Raw genomic sequence first — 21262 nt, 5'->3', positions numbered from 1 at the left:
CGTCCTGCTGCAAAGTTGATCACCTGTGTCTCGAAGTTAGTTTCATATTCATAGCATGGTTTTGTTCTTTTGTGTAAACGTGAGTGGGTAATCACAAAATCCATATAGTTTGTGTTGACATGAGTGCTCTTGCAGACGGTCAATATCAATTCAGCCAGGGCTTCATTTGGCAGTTTCTTTTCGAGCCCTATGGGTCTTGTCAGCCTGTTTTCAGGGATAATGGTAGACTGGGGGATATATTGGGCCTTGGGGTTACAGATTGTGGCTGAATACAGTTATGCTGCTGCTGATGACCTACAGTGCCTCATGGATACCCAGTCTTGAGATGCTAGATCTGTCCTGAATCTATCCCATTTAGCACGATGGTAGTGCCACACAACACGATTGATGGTATCCTCAATGTGAAGACAGGATTTCGTCTCCACAAGGAATGTGTGCTGGTCACTCCTTTTGATACTGTCATGGACAGATGCATCTGCGGCAGGCAGGTTGGTGAGGATGAGATCTAGTATGTTTTTCCCTCTTGGTTCCCTCACCACCTGTCACAGACCCAGTCTAGCAGGGTCCTTTAGGACATGGCCAGCTTGGTCAGGAGTGGTATTACCAGCCACTCTTCGTGATGGACATAGAAGTCTCCTACCCAGAGTACATTCTGTGTCCTTGCCACCCTCAGTGCTTCCTCCACGTGGGGTTCAACATGGAGGAGTACTGATTCATCAGCTGACGGTGGATGTTACATGGTAATCAGTAGGACATTTCCTTGCCCATGTTTGACCTGAAGCTATAAGACTTTATGTGGTCCAGAGTTGGTGTTGAGGACTCCCAGGGGAACTCCCTCCCGACTATACCACTGTTCTGTCACCTCTGAGGGAACAGGACATACCCTGGGCTGGTGCTAGTAGTGTCTGGGATGTTATCTGTAAAGTATGAATCCTTGAATATGACTATATAAGGCTGCTGCTGGCTTGAGTCTGTGAGACAGCTGTCCCAATTTTGGCACAAGCCCCCAGAGGATTGGGTTTGTGTTGTTGATGCCAGGTGGTCAGTCCTGGTTTGTTCCTTTTAGACTTTGTGGCAGTTTTGTTACAGCTGAGTGGCTTACTAGGTCTTTTCAGAGTGCATTTAAGGGTCAACCACATTGCTGTGGATTTGGAATCACATGTAGACAGACCAAGTGAGGACTTCAAATTTTCTTCCCGAAAGGACATTAGTGAACCAGCTGGGTTTTTTAGCACAATCGACAATAGTTTCATGGTCATCATTAGACTTTTCATTCCAGATATTTATTGGATTCAATTTCCACCATCTGCGATGGCAGCATTTGAACCCTGGCCCCCAGAGTATTACCCTGGGTCTCTGGATCACCAGTCAAGTGACAATTCCACTATACCACTACCTCATGAGCATGCTACCAGCCAGCAACACAAGTTCCACTCAACCATGTTGAGTGCAATAAGGCAAATGTCTCAATTAGACCTGAAAAGGGAAGGTCACTAATCATCACCCTTGCACCTGATAGATTTTAGCTTTTCTTTATCAACTGGTTGACCAGTAATATAACTTGGTTAGCACAGACTAATAAAATACAAGGACCATGAAAATATAGCCATTAAATGTTCATACCAACAAAAGATTTAGGCTGAAATAAATTTATTTCAAATTTGTAACGGAAAGTATAGACAAGTTGATAGACTCTTCACATTTTAATAATTTTTATTAGTGCCACAAGTAGGCTTACATTAACGCAATAAAGTTACTGTGAAAATCTCCTAGTTGCCACACTGCGGTTCCTGGTCGGATACACTAAGTGAGAATTCAGAATGTCCAATTCACCTAACAAGCACGTCTTTCAGGACTTGTGTGAGGAAACCAGAGCACCCGGAGGAAACCCACGCAGACACTGGGAGAACCTGAAGACTCCCCGCAGACAGTGATCCAAGCTGGGAATCGAACCTGGGTCCCTGACGTGTGAAGCAACAGTGCTAACCACTGTGCTACCATTTTGAGCCTTACTCCAGTCTTGAGCACACTTCAGTGCAATATGAGAGAGTATTGCACTTTTGGAATTGTGTTTTTGTTTATCAGTTCATCCAAAGACCTCATCTGCCTTTTCAAAGTAGGGCAGGGGAACTCTGGCCAATATTTATCCTTCAAGTCGCATTGCTGGAACAAAGTATCTCATCATTATCACATTGCTGTTTGTGGCATATTGCTGCCTGCAATTGGTTGCTCATTCCCAATACTACATCAGTGACTATACTTTAAAAGTACCTATTGGCAGTAACGGAGCTCAATTAACGCCTGCTGGAAGCAACACATATTCATACGCAGGGACTTTTCCTCTGTAGGCAAAAGGAACTTGTCCAGCCATTTCACCTTTTTAAAAAATTAACCAACAATGTGGGGACAATAGTTCCCTCATGCATTCTCCATGGCAATGTATTTACCAGTCAATGTTGACTTGCCAGCAAATCAGAATCCTTTTCTCTCCCAGTATATTCTAAATTTTGGCATTCTTGCACCTGTTATGACGAGTACAAGATGAAAAGCTTCAACAGCATGTTTTTTTTTAGCAATAATAGAGAATTAGTTTGTAATCTCTTTACAAGTAATGTTGTTTCTAGTTTCTAGCTCTTGGAGTTGGATGCAGCACAGTTCTTTCAATTTTTTGTGCCCTCCCAGGAACCAGTTGCAGAATCAAGCAAAGTTGGTTTTGGAGGAAAATCAAATCTTGATGGAGCAGCTTGAGATACAGCAAGCCAAAGGAAAAGGCAGTCATAACAGACACGTACAGGAAGGTGAGCCCGAGAGAAATATAGCCGGAATTAAAATAATTAAATTGACTCTTTCTTATTTTAATAACTGTCCCAACCATCCACTAGACTTTTCCTTACTATCATCTGACTTTCCCCCCCTTCTCCCTGAAGTATAATTGTCAATTAATAGACTCCAGATTAACCCCCTCCTTTCTGCCAATTTTATTTTATCCCAATGCTGTTTTATGATGAAGAAAACACTCCCTTCTTGGGTGTTTCTCCTGATGTTTGTTTTGTTTATAATGTTTTAAAATATTCCTTCAATAATGCCTGACAGTTTCCAACTTAGAATAACAGCAGACTTTGGTACACGTAGGTACATCGCATATTTGTGTGTTCTAATATTTCAGAAATGTAATCTGTTCTACACGGCAACATAATTACCATTATCCTGCATGGCTTTGGTTTCTCGTTTGGCCTATCATGTTCTGGAGCTTTTCATACTCTTGGTCACCACTTTGGTTTCCCATCAACCATGGTTTACTTTTAAAAGAAACCAATGCCTCAATCTATATTTTTTTATTTTGATGTTAGTGTCAAAATTGACAAAACAACTGAAGCTGCTAGAAGCAGAGAAACAAAGCCAGCAAAAAGAGTTACATGAGACTCAACAAGAGCTGAACAACGTTTGCTCAAAGTATGACCAACTAAAAGCAAACCTTGATGCTAAAGTGGGAATTGATGAGCATACAACAATGGTGAATGACTTCAAAAGGTATATATATATATTCTTTAATTCCTCAAAAGCTTAAAATATGCTTCTAGATACTAAAAATCCTTAACGTTTGCATATAGAATTGGGAGGGGTATATGAAGAAGCCATCAAAAAAACTTACAACCATTATAGATTGCCATTTTGTCATATTACTGTAGGATATTTGTAATTGATCACGGTATAATGGTGATACAAAGATTTTAAATAAATGCATTTAGACAGCTCAAATAGAATTTCAAACAAGGGTGGATCAAAATTCCTAAATAAGACTAGGGAATGATAGGGACCAACGGTAAGCATGCTGGTACCTGTAAATATAGAAACAAGGTAAACAATTCAAATGTCGCATCTTCCCATGACCCAATCCTGTTGCTCTTGTTTATACTAATTTTTGAAGGTTGGTTATTTGAAATTGCACAAAGTATTCTCATGCGGCCGTGCCAATACAGGATTAAAATAACTCTTTTTTAACTTGGAATCCAAGGCACTCAAGATGAATAGCTTTGCTTCACAATGACTAGATTCATTGTGAATCATACCCAAATCGTTTCCTTCCAAATAGTACCTGTTACGTGACCTTATTTCACCTTCCAGTAAGCATTATCTTTATTAACCTATTTAAAAATCTGTTTGACTTTACTTTGCCTATCTCCTTTATTCACATCTCAATAATATCGAATCCTTTTACATTTGAGTTGTCAGCAAATTTTATATTACCTGAAATATATAAAACCTGTGATTTCAGACTAAGCAGGTATGACCCTAGGTGAATTAGCAAATAAGTCAAAGGTAAAATAGAAACAAAAAATGCTGTACATATGTTGCAGGAAGAATTGGATAGAATAATGGGATAAACATAAAGAATATTCAGAAATGTGAAAGGAGTGACAAGAGGGGCAGAGAGATCTAAACAAAAGTATACCTGCAAACACAGAACATAACAGTAAAATGTTCATACAGCAATTCAGTAATAAAAAGTAAGTCAGAAAATATGTGAGAATTTTGAAGACTGGCTTGAAACAGAGGCTGAGCACATAACATTAATTTGGCCTCAGCTGGAAAATTGTGTCCAATTCTGGGCACCACACCTTAGGAAGGATGCAAAGGTTTTGGAGAGGGAACAGAACGGGGCCAAATTCTCCAACCTTTCGGATTCTCTTTTCCCGCTGGCACTGCACCAACGGCCACGGATTTTCCAGTGACATGGGATGGCTTCAATGGGAAATACCATTGACAAGCGGTGGGAAGAGAGAATCCTGCCACCAGCGAACGGTGGTGGGGCAGCTGGGGGAAGGGAGAATCCCTCACCAGATATAGTAGGATGATTCCAGGCAATAGGGATTGCAGTTACGTGGATGGAGTAGAGAAGCTGCAGTTGTTTTCCTTGAAGCAGAAAAGGCTAATAGGAGATGTGATGGATTTGTTCAAAAGAATGAATGTTTTAGATAGAATAAAAAATGAGAAATTGTTTCCAGTAGTGAAAGGGTCAGTAATTAGAGGACAAAGGTTTAAGGTGATTGGCTAACGAACCAGAGGTGACATGAGGAAAAATTATTTTATGCATCAAGAAGTTAGAGTTTGGAATGCACTGCCTGATAGGATGGTAGATACAGATCCCTTTGAAAGGAAATTTGATAAATACTCAAAGGAGAAAATGCAGAATGAGCGAGTAACTAACTAACTTAATTACTCTGTGAAAGACTCAGTGTAGACTTTTAAAAAAAAATTTTATTCAAATTTTCCAACAACAAATTTTATCACAACAAAGAAAAACAGTAACCCCTCCATCCAATACAAAAACAATAAATTAACAACAAGAAAAAGAAATAAGCGTAAAACCATGAGAACAAACCCCCCCCCCCCCCCCGGGTCGCTGCTGAAGTTGACCCCCCTCTAATGCTCCGCCAGGAAATCAAGAAAAGGCTGCCACCGCCGGAAGAACCCTTGCACCGACCCCCTCAGGGCAAACTTGACCCTCTCCAGTTTAATGAACCCAGCCATGTCGTAAATCCAGGATTCCGGACTCGGGGGCATCGCGTCCATCCGCTGTAAAAGAATCCTTCGCCAGGTTACTAGGGATGCAAAGGCCAGAATACTGGCCTCTCTCGCCTCCTGCACTCCCGGCTCCGATGCTACCCCAAAAATGGAGAGCCCCCAGCCCGGTTCCACCCTGGAGCCAGCCACCTTGGACAAGGTCCCCGCCACCCCCTTCCAGAAACCCTCCAACGCCAGACACGCCCAGAACATGTGGGTGTGATTCGCTGGGCTCCCCGAACACCTGCCACACCTGTCCTCTCCCCCAAGGAACCGGCTCAGCCTGGTCCCAGTCATATGCGCCCTATGTAGCACCTTTAGTTGGATTAGACTAAGCCGTGCGCAAGTAGAGGAGGAATTCACCCTCCCCAGGGCGTCCGCCCATGTCTCCTCGTCAATCTCCTCCCCCAACTCCTCCTCCCACTTCACTTTCAGCTCCTCCACCGAGGCCTCCTCCCCCTCCTGCATCACCTGATAAATTGCAGAGATCCTACCCTCGCCAAACCACGTCCCCGAGAGCACCCTATCCTGAACCCCTCCCTTGGCGGCAATAGCGGAAACTCCGCCACCTGCCGCTCAGCAAATGCCCTAATCTGCATATACCGAAAAGAATTCCCTGGGGGGAGACCCCACTTCCTCTCCAACTCCTCTAAGGTCGCAAACTTCCCGTCTAGGAAGAGGTCCCCCATCCGCCTGATACCTGCCCTGTGCCAACTCAGAAACCCTCCCTGGTACAAACTAGTGGTTCCCCCGTATCGGGGACCAAACTGAGGCCTTCACTTGCCCCCTATACCGGCTCCGCTGCCCCCAGATTTTGAGGGGAGCCACCACTACTGGACTCGAAGAGTACCTTGCCGGGGGGAGCGGCAACGGGGCCGTCACCAGCGCCTCTAAACTCGTGCCCACACTGGACGCCACCTCCATCCTCTTCCATGCGGCTCCCTCCCCCTCCATCACCCACCTACGAATCATTGCCACGTTCGCAGCCCAGTAAAGCCACACAGATTGGGCAGCGCCAATCCACCCACCTCCCTGCCTCACTCCAAAAATACCCTCCTCACCCTCGGAGTCTTCTGCGCCCACACAAACCCCGTAATACTCCTGTTAACCCTCCTAAAGAAAGCCTTCGGAATCATAATGGGTAAACGCTGGAAGAGAAACAAAAACCTCAGGAGCACCATCATCTTAACCGACTGGACCCTGCCCGCTAGGGAGAGTGGCAACACATCCCACCTCCTGAACTCCTCCTCCATCTGCTCCACCAGCCTCGTGAAGTTTAACAATGCAGGGCCCCCCAGATCCTGGCTATCTGGACTCTCAGGTATCTGAAGCACAATCCCCCTCCAGTTCCTCGATTCCCTCAGCGCCATGGCCAGGGGTTCGATCGCCAACGCGAACAGCAGGGGAGAGAAGGGGCACCCCTGCCTCGTCCCCCGGTACAACCGAAACCAGCCTCCCGTACCAGCCTCCCCGGACAGGCGCCGGAATGTGGCGACTAGGGACTTTTCACAGTAACTTCATTGAAGCCTACTCGTGACAATAAGCGATTTCCATTTCCAAGTCCTCCGACCTCCTCCCATTCGTCACCACGCTCGCCACCGGAGCATTATACAACAGCCTCACCCACCTAATGATTCCCTCACCAAACCCAAATCTCCTCAACACCTCCCACAGGTAGCTCCACTCCACCCTGTCAAAAGCTTTCTCCGCATCCATCGATGCCACTATCTCCGCCTCCCCGTCCACCACCGACATCATTATGGCGTTAAGAAGCCGCCGCACATTGACATTCAGCTGCCTCCCCTTCACAAAACCCATTTGGTCCTAGTGAATGACCTGCGGGACCACTTCCTCCACCCTCCTGGCCAGTATCTTGGCCAGCAGCTTCGCGTCCACATTGAGGAGCGAGATCGGCCTGTAAGACCCACACTGGAGGGGGTCCTTATCCCGCCTCAAAATCAATTGAATTAATGCCCTGGACATCGTCGGGGGCAAGGCCCCCCCTCCCTTGCCTCATTCAGGGTCCTCACTAACAGCAGGCCCAACAGGTCTGAAAACTTCTTGTAAAATTCCACCGGGAACCCGTCAGGCCCCGGTGCCTTCCCTGACTGCACACTCCCCATCGCCTTGATCAGCTCCTCCAACTCGATTGGCGCCTCCAGACCCTCCGCCCGCTCCCCCCCTACTCACGGGAACTCCAGCTTTTCCAAAAAGCGGTCCATCCCACCCTCCTCCCCAGAGGGCACTGACCGGTACAGCTCCTCATAGAAGGTCCTGAACACTCCGTTAATGCCCCTTGCACTTCGCACCAGACTCCCTCCTCCTTCTCTGACTCCTCCTATCTCCCTTGCTGTCCCCGCTTCCGGAGCTGGTGGGCCAGCATCTGACTTGCCTTCTCCCCATACTCGTATTCCGCCCCTTGCGTCCTCCTCCACTTTCCGGGTGGTCAATATGTCAAACTCCGCTTGGAGACTACGACACTTCCTCAAAAGCCCTTCATCCAGGACCTCCGCGTACCTCCTGTCCACCCTTACCATTTATTCCACCAACCTCTACCTCCTTTTTCTCCCCCCTCTCCCTGTGTGCCCTATTAGAAATCAGCTCCCCTCTAACCACTGCCTTCAACGCCTCCCAGACCACCCCCACCTGCACCTCCCCATCGTCATTAGTTCCCAAATACCCCTCTATACACCTCCGGACCCGCTCACATACCTCCTCGTCCGACAGCAGCCCCACCTCTAACCTCCACAGCGGGCGTTGATCCTTCCCCTCCCCCAGCTCCAGGTCCACCCAATGCGGAGCGTGGTCTGATATGGCTATCGCCGAATACTCCGCCCCTACCACCCTCGGAATCAACGCCCTGCTGAAGACAAAAAAGTCAATCCGGGAGTAATCCTAATGGACATGGGAGAAGAACGAGAACTCCCTACCCCCCGACCTCATAAACCTCCAAGGGTCCACCCCTCCCATCTGGTCCATGAACCCCCTCAGCACTGTGGCCGCCGCCGGCCTCTTACCGGTCCTGGACCTAGAACGAGCCAGGGCTGGGTCCAGCACTGTATTAAAATCTCCTCCCAATATCAAGCCCCCCGTCTCAAGGTCTGGTATCCGGCTCAGCATGCGCCGCATGAAGCCTGCATCGTCCCAATTTGGGGCGTACACATTAACCAGTGCCACCCGCTCCCCTTGGAGTCTACCGCTCACCATTATGTATCTGCCACAGCTATCCGCCACTACACTCGACACCACAAACAACAAGCTCTTTCCCACCAAAATCGCCCCTTCCCGGTTCCTCGCATCTAACCCCGAATGGAACACTTGTCCAACCCACCCTCTTCTCAGCCTAACCTGATCCTCCACCCTAAGGTGCGTTTCCTGGAGCATAGCCACATCCGCCCCTAGCCCCTTCAAGTGTGCAATCACCCGGGCCCGCTTGACTGGCCCATTCAGCCCCCTTACATTCCATGTGACCAGCCATAACTCTCCCTCGGCCCACCACGTGCCCGCAGCACCCCCACAGCCCGTTCCCCACGGTGGCAGATCCCCATCCTGACCCCCCCCCCCCCCCCCCCCCCATCACCATCTGTTCCCCTACAGCCTAGGGCCCCCCTAGCTGCGTTACCCCTCTCGTCGTACTTCCGTAAGTCAGCCAACTCCTGCTGACCCCGGCTGCTCCCGCCACCTCAACGACACCCCCCCGGTGTAACCCAACCGCCACTCCCCCCGACCAGTACATACTCCTCCCAAGGCGCACATCCCAACGGGCCTACAAAACAGCCCCCCCAACTTTCCACCAGAGAGAAAGGAACAGAAATAAATAGTAGAAAAGCCCCAAAAAAGAGGGGGAAAAAAGACCAACAAAGAAGTACAAGGGAGAACAGAGCCTCCGGACAATGTACGTCAGTCTCCAACCCCCCCCCCCCCCCCCCCCCCCCCCTTAATCCTCAGTTCGTGTCCAGCTTCTCTGCCTGGATGAAGGCCCAGGCCTCTTCCGGGGAGTCAAAATAGAGCTGGCGGTCTTTATAAGTGACCCAGAGGCGTGCTGGCTGTAGCAGGCCGAACTTCACCCCTCTTGTGCAGCACTGCCTTCGACCGGTTGAAACCAGCCCTTTTCTTCGCCACCTCCGCGCTCCAGTCCTGATAAATCCGGATCTCTGCGTTCTCCCACCTGCTGCTCCGCACCTTTTTAGCCCATTTCAGCATACATTCCCGGTCGACGAAGCGGTGCAAACGGACCAGCACCGCCCTTGGAGGCTCGTTCGGCCTGGGCTTTCTCAGCAACACTCAATGGGCATCTTCCAGCTCCAAGGGCCCTTGGAAGGACCCCGCTCCCATTAGCTAGTTCAGCATCAAGGCCACATAGGCCCCCAGGTTCGATCCCTCCAGCCCCTCCAGGAGACCCAGGATCCGCAAGTTCTTCCGCCGCGAGCGGTTCTCCATTTCCTCCATCCTTACTTTCCATTTCTTGTGGAGCGCCTCGTGCGACTCCACCTTCACTGCCAGGCCTAGGATATCATCCCCGTTCTCCGAGGCCTTTTGCCATAACTCGCCCGCCGCCATATTGTTCTTCCTGCCTCGCACCTTTCTTTGCTCCAAAGCCGATTTTTTGACCGCCCCGCTCCTGGTCCAGTCCATCCACCGGCAGATAAGCGCAGCAGATGTGTTCCCACACCGGGAAAAGTCCAACCAGCGCCATTACAGGCCCTTAAAAGAGCCCAAAAGACCGAAAATAGCGGGAGCCACCGAACGTGCGGCTTAGCTCCGCATCACCTCAACCGGAAGTCTCGACTCAGTGTAGACTTGATGGGCTGAATGACCTCCCTCTGTGCTGTACTACCTGATGAATCTCTTGCCGTGATAAACATTCTGAATGATTATATTCTCCCAAGTATCCGCATGGGAAATTAAACAGAGTTTATCCAGGCAACATTAATTGCTTGGTAAATCAACATCCTGGGCGTTGCCATTGATGAGAAACTGAACTGGACTAACCATATTACTGTGGCTATCAGAGCAGGTCAAAGGCTAGAAATTCTACGCCGAGTAACTCACCTCCTAATCCCCCAAAGCCTGTCCACCATCTGCAAGGCACAAGTTTGGAGTGTAATGAAATACTCTCCAATTGCCTGGATGAGTGCATCTACAAGATGAACTGCGGAAAGAACTTGCCAAGGTTCCGCAGGCAGCACCTTCCAAACCCACGACCAATACCATCTAGATGGACAAGAGCAGGAGATACCTGGGAATCCCACCACCTGGAGGTTCCTCTCCAAGTCACTCACCACCCTGTGTTGGAAATGTATCACCGTTCCTTCACTGTCGCTGAGTCAAAATCCTGGAATTGTCTTAACAGCACTGGAGGGGACCTACATCTCAGGGACTGCAGCAGTTCAAGAAGGCAACTCACCACCAACTTCTGAAGGGCGAATAAGAATGGGCAATAAATGCTGGTCTTGCCAGCGACGACTAGATCCTGTAAATTATTTTTTTTTAAATGTGATGGAAGCTACAGGTTAAAAAGGCAAAAAAGTAATTAATCCCTCGGGCTAGATGATATTTATCTTGTGGTAAAATATATCAAAGAGCAGATTCATGCGACTCTAACAGTTAATGTGAAGGATTCGCTGGGTGTTGGTGAAGTATTAGTACTTTGAAAGAAGACATTGGCCGCGATTCTCCGCTCCCCACGCTGGGTGGATGAATCACGGGAGGGCCGGGCGACTCACGACACGCCCCCCTGACACCCCCCGCGATTCTCCCAACCCCCGCTCGGAAGAATCGGCGCTCGCCGTTTTTCACGGCGACCGCCGATTCTCCGACCCGGATGGGCCGAGTAGCCTGCCGTTCGCGACTGGTTCACGACGGCGGCGACCACACCTGGTCGCCGCCGTCGTGAGCATGGCGCCAACAGCTGGTTTGAAGCTTGTGGGGGGCGGAGAGGGGAGTGAGCACCACGGCCGTACTCGTGAGGGGACAGGCCCGCGATCGGCGCCCACCGATCGTAGGGCCGGCGTCTCAAAGGGACGCACTCTTTCCCCTCCGCCGCCCCGCAAGATCAAGCCACCACGTCTTGCGGGGCAGCGGAGGGGAAGACGGCAACCGCGCATGCGCGGGTTTGAGCCGTCAGCCGTCGTGACGTCAGACGCGCATGTAGGGTTGGAGCCGGAAAACCTGCCTATGCGCGGCTGACGTCACCGCGCCGGCCGCGTCATTCACGACGCGCCTCCTTGACCTGACGGCCGAGAGTTATGGAGGGCTGCTCCTAGCCCCCCCAGGTGGGGGTGAATAAGGTGAGAGAAGCGGCCTCCGAGGCCGTCATGAAACTCAGCCGAGTTCACGACGGCCTTCCCAATTTTTCGCGGGAGCGGAGAATTCCGCCCATTGTGCTCGTATTTGAAAAACATAATAAATCAGCAATGAACAACTATTATTCATCGGTCTTGCTTCAATTCTCAGTAAAATAATGAAATTGCTTATTTAATGTAAGCCTGAATGTTAAGTGTACACAATAGCTTAGTAAATACCTGTCAACATAGATTTAGAGAGGAAAATACAGTCTAACCAACCTCCTTAGAAGTTTTGAGGAAGTGACGTTTCAAGTGGTTTGTGCCTTGTGAAATGTTTAACCTGGACTTTTGATTGGTTAAAGGAGGAATGCTGGCCAGAAAAAGTCCCTGGTCTCTTTGAAGAGTGTCATGGAATCTTTTACAACCATTTGAACCACAAGATTAGGGAGACAGAGCCTCTGACATTGCAGGGCAGACTTTCAATTTGCCACTTAGCTAATCTGCAATTTCAGTTTTTACACCTATCTGTTATATAAACTAACTGCTTTTTATTTCCATGGATTTGAATGGAAATGAAAGCTGGGCTATTTCTATGAAGAGTGTTTGATCGGATGCACAGAGATGCCAACTAGTACAAATTTTCCAGAATCTGTACGGCAAATCTGTTCGAATACGGAAGTACGCTTTCTCTCATTGCAATACGGAAAAGTCGCCTCCCGAAATGCATTATTTGGTTTCATTGGTCTCAGGTCCCGTGCAGAGACCCCGACCCCTCTCCTCTCCACCCCGCGCACTAACGGCGCATATCTGTCAGAAACGCATGCGCTGTTGATGGGGCATTGAGGTGCGTAGTGTGCGGGGCGCAGAGGAGAGGCGGCGGGGCCCTATCGCCAAGGAAACCAAGATGCACCTCGATGCCTTGTGTGAGACCGAAGGTGATCCTGACCTGCGCGCGGTTTCTAAGGCTTGAGGTGTCTGGATTTTATTGGGATATAAAAGTCGCATTGAGGGAGGGTGGACTGCAGTAAGTAGACTCAACACCAGCTCTATCACAGATCTTTGTAGAGAACTGCTCTGTATTTAAAGAAAAGAAAGTGCTGGAAATACTTCGATCCGGCAGCATCAATGGGGAGAGAAGGAGAGTTAACATTTCAGAATTGTTGAAAGGTCATTGATGTGAAATTTTAACTCGACTTCCCTCTTTCTGTACTGATGGAGTGCAGCTGATAATACATTGCACATTATTAAGTTTCAGCAAGATTCAGTTCATAAATCATTGTTTTACTTGTGGAAACTGTGCTTTTTGCTGTGAGCATGAAACAAAAATGCTGAAAAAATAAACCTGAGTCATCATGCATCTGTTTAAACTTACCTTCTGTTTTCTACTTTTTGTGGCCATTCTTTGTGCTCTTTTACCTTTACTATCATAAACCCGAATTTGAACATCAAATCTGTTAGTGCTACTTCATGAAAATATTTTTTGAAAGAAAGAAATGCAATGGATTCCTTTTGTCTATATACAGTTTCTTGTAAGAATTCAATTCAGTTAATCAAGTGTTCAGGACAATTTTGAACTTCATATAAAAAGCCAAATGTTTTGTTCACATTTTTCATTCTTAGATTTACTGAATGTGTGAAACTTAATTTGAAAACACCCACACATGCATGAAGCATGGATTTGCATTTTCCATTTGTGTTTTAGATTTGTCCAATAAAGGTGTAAAGCTATACTTCAGATTGGTAGGCATTTTCCCTTTGAAATGTAAATCTGATTTTACTGCCAAAATACTGATCTTTGGTATCTGGAGTACACATTTCTGTTGGGAAAGGTTGGCAGCTCTGGATGCACCAGCTTTACACCTCAGCAACAAATTTACCATTTGTTCTGTTAGCTAAAACATTACACCTCTGACCAATACATCACACCCACAGTACTGCACTGAAGATTGAACCTAAATAATCATAGAATCAAAGAATTTACAATGCAGAAAGAGGCCATTCGGCCCATCGGTAATGTTCTGATGTTTTGGCCTATCCAGTGGTGAAAGAGATTAATCCCAATTATTAGATCTTACTAGTCTTAATTGAACTCTGTTTCATAGAAGTGTTTAAACCAATATGGGGGACAAAGGGAAAGAAATGTGATGAGGAAGCAGAATGGAATGTAAAAGAGACAGAAAGAGTAGGAAGAAATAGAAAGCACATCAGAAGGAGGGTGGTGTAAAATGAATACAATTATTGAACAGAGAGTTGCAGATTTGTGTCATCTGTGTAAAAGTGTAGAAAATACTGGGGGGGGGGGGGGGGGGGGGGGGGGGGGCGGAATTCAGCCTTAAGCTTGAATTCCAACAAACTCGGGTAAATGTCAAGAAAATTATGAAAGTAATATTATTTTGGGGGGCGAATTGCTGAACCTTACGAAAATAAGTAAGGAACTTGAAAAAGAGCATAAGTGACAATCCGTGCAATTATTTACGGTTGGTGGACACATTTTCAAGGGACTAATCCAAATAGAAAGTAAAATTGAAGAACTTATGTTTATTTTTATGGCGTAGCCATTCAACTGCCACAAATTATGTATTTACTAAATATACCTTGGTGTATGACCTGAGGGAGCCTCTCAATTATTATCCCAGTCTCCAGAGGACTACCAGTGATTATTGTTTTCTTTTCTGTTAGAAAACTACAGCTTGAACAAGAGAAACAGCACGTAGAAGTGGAGGAATTGATGGGAAGAATTGCATCTTTGCAAGCTGAGAAAAAGAGCCTACTCTTCGATAAGACAGAATTAATAGCTGACAATAAAACTTTAGAAGCAGAGCTGAAGGTATCACAGAAGTCAAACAGGTACAATAAATAGGTAACCAATACTTGTACTTTGAATTAAAATGTCATTCTACTGGGACAGTTACAATTTCTAAATTTAAATTCCAATTTTCATGTTGTAAATATTTGAAAGAAAGTGTTGAGGTTTTTATATCTTTGGTATATCTGATTTTGTTTTCTCAGTTTCACCTTTTATTGGTTCTCTGTTTCCTTAAAGGTACACACTCCAGATGGAGTACAGTTCATCTGTGCAGGCAACCATATTATATCTTGCCCAAGTATCCATTCTTCACATAATATTAAAGGTCATTAAAGTTGTACATGGCTTTGTCCTCATCTAATCAACCACCTAATGTTTGTGCAATTTGATGGCTTGCTAGGCCATGTAAGAAGATAGTGAGAGTCGCATGCATGCCAGATAGGATAAAATAGTTAGGTTCAATTCCCTGAAGTTTGCTACTGAACCGCTTGGAATCTTGTACAAAATATAACGACTCCAGGTTGCTGGTGGATGTAACAGGCTTGGAAATGCTGCAAACCACTTTCCATATTGGTGAGAAATGATTGATGTTAATAATGGAGCAAATCTGCAAAAGTTAGAAAATGGGGCCAAAGATATTGTCATGAAGGGGGCCAAAGATATTGTCATGAAGGGGGCCAAAGATATTGTCATGAAGGGGTCCAAAGATATTGTCATGAAGGGGTCCAAAGAATATTCTGACTGCCAGGGGGGAAGCGCCCTAATGTAGGGATCTAGGCAATGTGTTCCAACAAACAGAAATGCAGTAGCTGAAAGGACAGCTACTAATTATGAAGTGGAGAATCTAGAGTTGAAGGAGATGATGGAATGCATATGGAGGCATGGCTGGAGGAAATCCCTGGGTTGAAATCATTGAAAAGAAAGTGAGGGTGAGTTATTTGGTAGTTGGTTTATTAGAACTTGGGGATCTAGTGGAACATGAAAGGGTGGGTATGATAGGGTTATGAGACATTGTGTACATGAGGATATTTGTCATGGCTTTCAGGAGGGCTAGCAATTTGTAGAAGGATCGGTGTGGGGTGCTTGGCCACGAGGACATCAAAGAAGTTTAACCCTAAAGTGATGAATACATAAACTAAGGGGGGCTTTTAACCACCAGGGGATTAATGTCAGAGTGGTAGGCTAAAATATTAAAGATGAGGAACGTGGCCACAACACATCCCCAATGTACCCATTTCTGCATGAGTATGTTCTATGCTTGCTTTTACCTGTCCTTTTCTTTAAATATTCTAAATTTGATGGAACGATATGCTGTACTTCATTCTCCAAATATAACACTACTTCCTTAATCACTTATACACATTTCAGGAATTCCTCCCCTCTACCCTTGCACTGTTACTATCCCCATCGATACTTGTCAAGACAGTGAGTGGAAGGAAGTGTGCAGCACAGGATGTAAGTGAATTTGCAACTTTGCTCACCTTTCTTCACTCTACACTGGGTCGAGGAATGGAAAATAATGCTCCTGCTGCTGATGTCCTCAGCCACCCCCAACCACAGTTACCTTTGACGGCATCAGGGGCAGGATTCTCTGATCCTGAGGCTGTGTTGACACCGACAGGGGGCCAGCACAGCACTGGAGCGACCCACACCGCTCCAGCTGCCGATATCGGTGTCAGATGGGCGCCGTGGGTCTGCGTATGCGCATAAGCGGTGACTCCCTTCTCCGCACTGGCCCCGATGCAACATGGCATAGGGCTACAGAGGCCGGGGCAGAGCAAAAGAGGCCCCCAGCCCGAGAGGCCGGCCCGCCGATTGGTCGGCCCCGATTGCGGGCCAGGCCACAGTGGAGGCCCCCCCGCTCCCGGGGTCGGATCACCCCCTCCCAACAGGCCGCACCCGGATGGATGCACACCAAGGTCCCGCCAGGTAAAACCACAGGTGGACGGTGCCGGCGGGTCTCGGATTTTTATGCGGTCTGGCGTGGCATGATTCGCGCTCGGCCTGGCGTGGACTCAGAGAATCCCGCCCCAGGTTCTTCCTCCTGTTGTTGGGGACGGTGATCTCCTTCCAGTTCCTCGCTGCACCCAGTATACTTTGAATGATATGTTGTTAAACTACGACATAGTCCTTGACCTCTGAGTGCATCTATTTGCCACCTCTTTGAATAAACTGAACTTGACCAGATGTCATCTTTGAATTGGCCCTTTAAATAGTTAAGTTAAGATCGTGTCACGTGGGGATGCACCACTTCCGCAGTCACACATTGGAAGTAATGTTAGAATTGCATTAAAACTAACACTTTGAAATTTCTTCTGGATTTTATGCCTGCTACTGCCTCCACTCAGGAACTGCCTGTTATTATTGAGCTTAATGTTTTGGCAGCTGTTCAGAGTTAGAAACAGGAACAATCAAATACATTTATACAGTGTCTTTAATGTAATAAAAACTTCTACAATTGCTCACAAAGGCATTGAGCCAAAGAAGGAAAGATTAGGTCTGATGGCCAAAATCTTTGTTAGTTTGTTTTTAAGTGAATGGAGGGTCTTCTAAGAAACTGAGGTGGAAACTAAATGCCATATGGAAAAGAAAATCCTGATGCTGAGACTTAGCTGAAAACACAATTGCCATTGGTGTGAAGGGAGGAATGAAGCACAAGAAGCTAGAGTCAGAGGAGTGGAGCGTTCATGGAGGTTTCAGGCATGAAGAATGTCATAGAGATTGTGAGGGCAAGACCAGAGTAGGATTTCAACGTAGAAAATGAATTCTAAATATGAAGTAACTTGCAGCCAAGTGAAATAAGTGATTTGAACTTGGAGCAGGGTAGGATATGGAGAGCAAAATGTTGGATGAGGTGAAATCTGTGTGGGTAGAGGATGTGAGACTAGACAGGAAAACATTTGCATTATTGAGTCTGGTGGTGACAACAGCATCAATAAGGGCTTTAGCAAATTGGTGCCTGAGATAGGGATGGAGTTGGGTGATATTACAGAGATGGAACAATGTAGTATTTGTGATGGAGGTGATAAGGACTTAGTAACTGCACTTAAAAATAGAAAGGACCATTAGGTATCCTGAAATCATAATAAGGACCCGGGGGTTCGGAGAATCACCCGGGCCCGGCGTCAATCCCGCCCCCGCCGTGTCCCGAATTCTCTGCTCCCGAGATTCGGCAGGGGCGGGAATCGCGATGGGCCGAAGTCCCTCTGCTGACAGGCCTCTCCTGCCAGCGTGGATTAAACCACCTACCTGACCGGCGGGATTGGCGGCGCGGGCGGGATCCGGGTTCCTGGGAGGGGCGCGGGGTGATCTGACCCCGGAGGGTGTCCCCACGGTGGCCTGGCCCGCGATCGGGGCCCACCGATCGGCTGGCGGGCCTGTGCCGTGGGGGCACTCTTTTTCTTCCGCTTTCGCCATGGTCTTCACCATGGCGGAGGCGGAAGAGACCCCCTCCCCTGTGCATGCGCTGGTATGACGTCAACAGCCACTGACGCTCCGGCGCATGCGCGGACGTAGGCCGGCCGGCGAAGTCCTTTCGGCCCCGGCTGTGTGGTGCCAAAGGCCATTCACGCCAGCCAGTGGAGTGGGAACCACTCCGGCGCGGGCCTAACCCCTCAATGTGAGAATTCCGCACCTTTGGGGAAGCCCGACGCCGGAGTGGTTCACGCCACTCCGACCAGCCGGGACCCCCCGCCGGGTAGGGGAGAATCCCAGCCAAGATATTATACGATCATGTTCTTTTTACTTACACTTACTTTTACTTCCAGAATTCATCAAAATATGAAGATATCAATTTAAGTTTCTTGAGTACTTGACATTATTAATTTGGACAGTTAAATTAGGACAGGGAAAGGTTCCGTCTTAATTGAATTTACTTGCCAAAATTAATAATAAACAGGCAATATAGCTCATTTGTATTTTTCCCATTAATTATATTTTATTATTCAAATGTGGCCATGTGTATTTCTTTTACTGCAGGTATATGAAAGGGTAGAATAATTGCATGTGCAAAATACAATCATTGCATTTTCCATGATTAGTCCAATAAAAATAACCTTATTCACAGGGTAGCACAGAAAAAGATTGGTCTTCTGAAACAGCAGGTGGAAGAAGCTATGGAGAAAGAAGTCGCAGCTCACCAGTATCTGGCAAATTTGATCAGTCTTGCTGAAAAGGCAGCTCACGAACGTGACCAGCTTGTATATGTGGTGAGTAATATTAAAGATCCTTCCTCTGATAATGATACTCCTGTCAATTGTTTTTTGATGATAACAGGTTGGAGAGGGTCTGGGGTGATTAAGATAAGTCAGAAACCTGACTCCATTGCTGGCATTTAAATTAAAAACAATAATTGGGATATTTTCAAAGCCACAACTTAAACTAAACTGCTTTTTAAGGAATAATCTGGTGGCAGATCTGAGGCTGGAAGAACCGACTGATTAAGTACCCTTGTGGGCCAGAAGGAACAGAATTGGTGCCAGTGTTTCATCTTGCGCTTCAATTGTATGCTGGCCATCTGGCTAGCTTCCATGTGTATGTCAACAATGCAAAATTCAGACTTCCGGTGGCGACTATGAGGGAGTAAGTTGCACATTTGGTGGCTCTCGTCTGACTTTAAGACCTTTTCCCCGACTTTTTTAAACTTTTGAGCGCTGGAGTGAAAAGCAATAGCACTCTAGATCTGAATCCATACAGAGTTGTATGAACTTAAGGAACAGAAGGGAGCGAAAACAGGCGAAGAAGGGGCTGAACAAAGGTGGTGTGGAAGCTCAAGTGGGAGGAAAGATGGCCGATGAACGGACCAGGGAAAGGACGGTCCAGGCAGCACTGGACAACATGCTGCAGGTCATGAAAGAGAGCTTCGCAGCACTGAAGCGGGATAATTTGGAACCGCTCCAGAACGCTGAGATACCCTCAATTACGACACAGGAGAGAAGATTGGTAATTCAAAGGATTTAATCATCAGAGAACTGAACAGCTGCCGAGAAGTGTGCTCACCACATGCTGCCCAGTGAGCCTCATCTTATATACCATTTCCTGGAGGTGGAGTCCCCCAGGGTTCCAAGCCCGGTCTTAAAGGGCCAATGTATTAAAGGCAAGGTACAGTTACTGATACCATGCCTCACAAGAGCGGTGGAGCGACTTGACCAGAGGCTGGACGCTCAGGATAAGGTCCAGGCACTGGAGAAGACAGTGGAAGAGCAGGCGGATTTTCAAACGGTAGCGGACGTGGAAATTAGTAAGTTGAAGGAGCAGCAAGCAAGGCTGATGGACAAGCTGGAAGACCTGGAAAACAGGTCTCGCCGGCAGAATCTGAGAATCATTGGGCTCCCGGAGGGGGCCGAGGGAGTGGATGCCACGGCATATGTGGCAGACATGCTGCAGAAGCTGGTGGGGGATGATTTCTTCCCGTGTCGGTTGGAGCTGGTGGTCAGGTTCCATAGGTTTGTGGACAAGGAGCGGGTTCTACAGTGGGCCAAGAGCACGAGGAGCTGCTCATGGAACAACAGTGTCCTGCGCATCTACCAGGATCTGGAGCCAGGAGGTGGCCAGAAGGAGGGCAGCCTACAGACAAATTAAAGAGATTCTGTTTAAAAAGGTCAGGTTTGGGCTACTTTCCCCGGCGCGGCTTTGGGTCACATACTGGGAACAGCAACATTATTTTGACGGCCCGGAGGAAGCGATGGACTTCGCTAAGGGTGCCGGTGCCGAACTGAGGACCCATGGACTCGAGTTAGAGTGTTCTCAGGGATGTCTGTAGTTGTTCACAGATTGCCCTTCGTGTTAGCGATATCGTTTGGCATGCTCTTTTATTTAAATTTGGGGGTGTTCTTATGTTTGTGTTTGCCTGTTTGAAAGTTTTAAAGTGAAAGCCAAAGTGATAGTTAAAGTTTAAGTTGCTGGGTGCCTGGGGCTGTTCGGGTTCTCTTTGCTTTTTTTTCTCTTCTGGGAATGTTGCTTTGTTCTTTGTTTGTTTTCTCTCTGCCTCGGTCCCAGAGCGATTGCTCGAATAGGGCTGTTCTGGGGAGGTGGTGTTGATGGGCGGCGGGGGGGGGAGCAGGGGGACAATAGGTGTGAGACATGGTGGCGCCGGAGTTGAGAGCTACCAGGCTAGCTGCTTTGAACTAGTCAACGGGAGCAAGGTGGGGGGTGTGTATACAGCCAGTATATGGCAGGGGTTAGGTTACAAGGGGATGTTACTGGGGGGGGGGGGGGGGGGGGGCAGGGTGCCCTCCAACCAGGCTGATCACCTGGAATGTTAGAGGATTAAACGGGCCGGTCAAGAGGACACGTGTGTTCGCGCACTTATGGGCTCTGAAGGCGGATGTAATGTTGCTGCAAGAGACACATTTGAAAGTGGCGGACCAGATTAGATTACGGAAGGGCTGGGTTAGCCAGGTTTTCCATTCGGGGCTTGACGCTAAGACCAGAGGGGTCGCGATCATGATTAACAAACGGGTTAAGTTTGAGGCGGACAGCACAGTTGCGGATGGGGTTGGTAGATTTCTCATGGTCCGGGGCAAGCTTGAGGGGGTGAAGGTGGTCCTAGTGAATGTTTACGCTCCAAACTGGGATGATGTAGATTTCATCAGAAGGCTGCTGG

The 21262-nt window shown here is 47.6% G+C and overlaps 1 protein-coding gene across 1 annotated transcript in view; it reads left to right on the top strand.

The window, feature by feature from the left end:
- Nucleotides 1-21262, top strand: part of cep89 (centrosomal protein 89) — a 184901-nt gene that overhangs the window by 96529 nt on the left and 67110 nt on the right. Inside the window, exons 14-17 of the mRNA XM_038806548.1 lie at nt 2683-2798; nt 3351-3531; nt 14532-14699; nt 18725-18866. Coding sequence (XP_038662476.1) covers nt 2683-2798; nt 3351-3531; nt 14532-14699; nt 18725-18866 — 607 coding nt within the window. The remainder of the gene's footprint in view (nt 1-2682; nt 2799-3350; nt 3532-14531; nt 14700-18724; nt 18867-21262) is intronic.

The sequence above is a fragment of the Scyliorhinus canicula genome, chromosome 9 (genome assembly GCF_902713615.1).
Source record: "Scyliorhinus canicula chromosome 9, sScyCan1.1, whole genome shotgun sequence".
Classification (NCBI taxonomy): domain Eukaryota; kingdom Metazoa; phylum Chordata; class Chondrichthyes; order Carcharhiniformes; family Scyliorhinidae; genus Scyliorhinus; species Scyliorhinus canicula.
This window is presented reverse-complemented; position numbering and strand designations above follow the sequence as displayed.